The sequence below is a fragment of the Ranitomeya imitator genome, chromosome 7 (genome assembly GCF_032444005.1).
Source record: "Ranitomeya imitator isolate aRanImi1 chromosome 7, aRanImi1.pri, whole genome shotgun sequence".
In the NCBI taxonomy this organism is placed as follows: Eukaryota; Metazoa; Chordata; class Amphibia; order Anura; family Dendrobatidae; genus Ranitomeya; species Ranitomeya imitator.
In genome coordinates this window covers 210,152,033-210,155,860 of record NC_091288.1, presented here as the reverse complement: position 1 = coordinate 210,155,860, position 3,828 = coordinate 210,152,033, and the positions used below count along the sequence as shown (strand labels likewise).

The 3,828-nt window shown below is 44.4% G+C and overlaps 1 protein-coding gene across 1 annotated transcript; it reads right to left on the bottom strand.

The window, feature by feature from the left end:
• Nucleotides 1–1,269: 1,269 nt before the first annotated feature.
• Nucleotides 1,270–1,918, bottom strand: LOC138646183 (probable serine/threonine-protein kinase kinX). The gene is made up of 2 exons (XM_069735647.1): nucleotides 1,563–1,918; nucleotides 1,270–1,519 (listed from the first exon to the last, which is right to left on the bottom strand). Exons 1-2 carry the CDS (start codon nucleotides 1,916–1,918, stop codon nucleotides 1,270–1,272), a joined length of 606 nt encoding a protein of 201 aa, XP_069591748.1.
• Nucleotides 1,919–3,828: the final 1,910 nt, after the last annotated feature.

Below are 3,828 nucleotides of genomic sequence, written 5' to 3'. Positions count from 1 at the left end.
ATGACGCATTGTGAATGGTGGATTCTGTGTTTTCTATATTTATATAGGTGTACCTGTTAATGTAATTGGAAAGTGCCATGGGTATACTCTGCGACAAGTGCAGGGAGGAGGAGGAAGTGAGCTGTGACCATCACCTATTGTGAATGGTGGATCCTGTGTTATCTTCTGTATATAGAGGTGTCATCAGTCATTGTACATGAGGAGGAGGTGAGCTGTGATATCACCTATTGTGAATGGTGGATCCTTTGTAATATAATGGTGTTACCTTTCATTGTAATCGCGCCATACATGGCAGTGAGATGACTGCTGAGAAGTCATCTCTATAGAGCAGAACGTATCAGACCAGTATAAGACTTAGTGGTCAGACTCAGAGTACAAACTACCAAGTTTTCAAGAGACTATTAATATAGGTAGATTGTGATAAAGAACACTAAGGGTCACAGATAGCACGCTGCTCACCATATTCACATAAAACGTAACCCCCAAACTAATGACAATGGGCTGGTGCTGGCTGTGAAAGGGTTAACTCGCATGACTTTTTCTCTGAGTAATGTGTTTACATGGAAGCGCCCAAGAATGCGGCCCACCTGCTCCCTCTATTGTTGTGCTGGAGCAGTGTGGCCTATGGAGGATTGGGTGTGTCTCCGGAGTGACACCCTGGGCCAGCCGCAGTCTGTATATGCCTGGGGTGCTGGAATCACACTGACATCCATTGTCACATTCATGTGTAATGCACCAAGTGCAGACATTGTTAGGACATGATTACAGGGACTTACTGAAAGCGCAGAGGTGAAGCCTGCAAAGTGGGCTAGACACTGTCTACAATGGCGGATGTAGGAGAACAGCGCCGGCATAAAGACCCTCTAATCGTGGTCTGTTTTACTTAAAAGACTCGTCCCATAAGCAACAAATATCATCTATCCATAATATAGAGGATAAACGTGATAGCAGGGGATTCGGAGGCTGAGACCCCCACCAATCGTAAAAACAGGTCCTCTGTGTGATGCAGCATCCCAACTGCGACCCCCCTATACACAGCGAAGAGAGCAGAGGTTGAACAGGCCGACTACCACTTTATACTCACAGCGGGCCTTGGTCCACTAATGCGAATGAACTGTGGGTGTCCCAGAAGTTGGAGCCCAAGTATTTATGTCTAATTATCCCATCTAGCCCTTGATTTTCCATGATTTCTTCTACCATCTTATCTTTCTTCTTGATCTCTTCCACAACCCAGTCTTCAAGCATGACCATTTCCAGTTTCTGGTCTTCCTACATGACCTCTTGCAGTTTCTGGTCTGCCAACATTATCTCTTCCAGCTCCTGATCTGCCAACATGACCTCTTCTAGCTCCTGATCTGTCAACATGACCTCTTCTAGCTTCTGATCTGTCAACAGGACCTCTTCCAATTCCTGATCTGCCAACATGATCTCTTCCAGCATGACCTCTTCCAGCTCTTGGTCTGCCAACATGATTTCTTCCAGCTCTTGGTCTGCCAACATGACCTCTTCCACTTCTGATCTGCCAACATGACCTCTTCCAGCTTCTGATCTGCCAACACGACCTCTCCAGCTCTTGATCCGCCAACATGACCTCTTCCAGCTCTTGGGCTGTCAACATGACCTCTTCCAGTTTCTGGTCTGCCAACATGACCTCTTCCAGCTCCTGATCTGCCAACATGACCTCTTCTAGCTCCTGATCTGCCAACATGACCTCTTCCAGTTTCTGATCTGCCAACATGACCTCTTCTAGCTCCTGATCTGCCAACATGACCTCTTCTAGCTTCTGATCTGCCAACATGACCTCTTCCAACTCCTGATCTCCCAACATGACCTCTTCCAGCTCTTGGTCTGCCAACATGACCTCTTCCCGCTCTTGGTCTGCCAACATGACCTCTTCCCGCTCTTGGTCTGCCAACATGACCCCTTCCAGCTTCTGATCTGCAAACACGACCTCTCCAGCTACTGATCTGCCAACATGACCTCTTCTAGCTCCTGATCTGCCAACATGACCTCTTCTAGCTTCTGATCTGCCAACATGACCTCTTCCAACTCCTGATCTCCCAACATGACCTCTTCCAGCTCTTGGTCTGCCAACATGACCTCTTCCAGCTCTTGGTCTGCCAACATGACCTCTTCTAGCTCTTGGTCTGCCAACATGACCCCTTCCAGCTTCTGATCTGCAAACACGACCTCTCCAGCTACTGATCTGCCAACATGACCTCTTCCAGCTTCTGATCTGCCAACACGACCTCTCCAGTTCTTGATCTGCCAACATGACCTCTTCCAGCTCTTGGTCTGCCAACATGACCTCTTCTAGCTTCTGATCTGCCAACATGACCTCTTCCAGCTCTTGGGCTGCCAACACGACATCTTCCAGCTCTTGGACAGCCAACATGACCTCTTCCAGCTCTTGGACTGCCAACATGACCTCTTCCAGCTCTTGGACAGCCAACATGACCTCTTCCAGCTCTTGGACTGCCAACATGACCTCTTCCAGCTCTTGGACTGCCAACATGACTTCTCCAGCTCTTGATCTGCCAACAAGACCTCTATCAGCTCCTGATCTTCCAGCATCAAATTTTCAAAAATCATCTTTCACTCGATCTTCTAAAGTGACTTCTTTGCAGATCTTATAATTACCACAATAGTGCTTAAATGTTAACACATACATGCTCTCCAACATAACCTTTTCCACTTCCACACCTTCCAACAGGACTTGTTTCAGCTCTCAAATTTTCAACATGACTCCTTCCACTACCCAATCTTCCAACTTCACCTTTTCTGCACTCAATCTACCTCTTCCAAGCTGATCACTTCCATCATGGCACCTTCCAATAATAGTCATGTAGTCTTTTACATGGAAATGACCTCTGTCTGGTCTAGACCCACATACGTTACCGATCCAATGTATCCTTGCTAGAGGACACTCACGCTGTTTTCCAATTTAGTTATTTGCAAAACCTAAACAAATCCAACTGCAACCAAGAAGCAGACCCATTGCTTTTTCAAAATGACTTCCTTGATACACCAGGCACTTCATGCCTTACACGTCAGTGATATCGCTAGTTTTTGTGAACTTCCAAGAATATCAGGTTGAGTCATTGACAAATTCCCCCTGTGATTCCATATTATATCACCATTTGGTAACCACTTACTTCCAGTACAAATAACATTCATCAGAAAATGGGAATGAGTCTGTTCCATGCACGTAGGTGGATGACAAGTTCTGGCATAATGAACTGTCTGCTACTTTGTTTAGCCTCTAGCAATTATTTGTTGGTACTTCTCCTGTACTTACATGCACCTGCGTACACAGGACGCCGCAACAGAGCAAAACGAGTCACAAAGAAGCTCATAGTATTTCATCATATTTATAGTCTATTTATCGTTGTCTGAAAGTAGCAGTATTATAGTAGTTATATTCTTATACATAGGGGGAAATATTAGATTAGATATATTCTTGTACATGGGGGCAGTATTATAGTAGTTATATTCTTGTACATGGGGGCAGTATTATAGTAGTTATATTCTTGTACATAGGGGGAAGTATTAGAGTAGATATATTCTTGTACATAGGAGCAGTATTATAGTAGTTATAATCTTGTACATAGGAGCAGTATTATAGTAGTTATATTCTTGTACATAGGAGCAGTATTATAGTAGTTATAATCTTGTACATAGGAGCAGTATTATAGTAGTTATATTCTTGTACATAGGGGCAGTATTATAGTAGTTATATTCTTGTACATGGGGGGAAGTATTATAGTAGTTATATTCTTGTACATAGGAGCAGTATTATAGTAGATATATTCTTGTACATAGGAGCAG

Bases quoted from the DNA above. Each gene is read 5' to 3' on its own strand.
- LOC138646183 (XM_069735647.1), bottom strand. From the start codon at position 1,918: ATGTTGGCAGACCAAGAGCGGGAAGAGGTCATGTTGGCAGACCAAGAG. The intron at 1,520-1,562 runs GTCGTGTTGGCA...TCATGTTGGCAG, and splicing joins GCGGATCAAGAGCTGGAGAG to ATCAGAAGTGGAAGAGGTCA.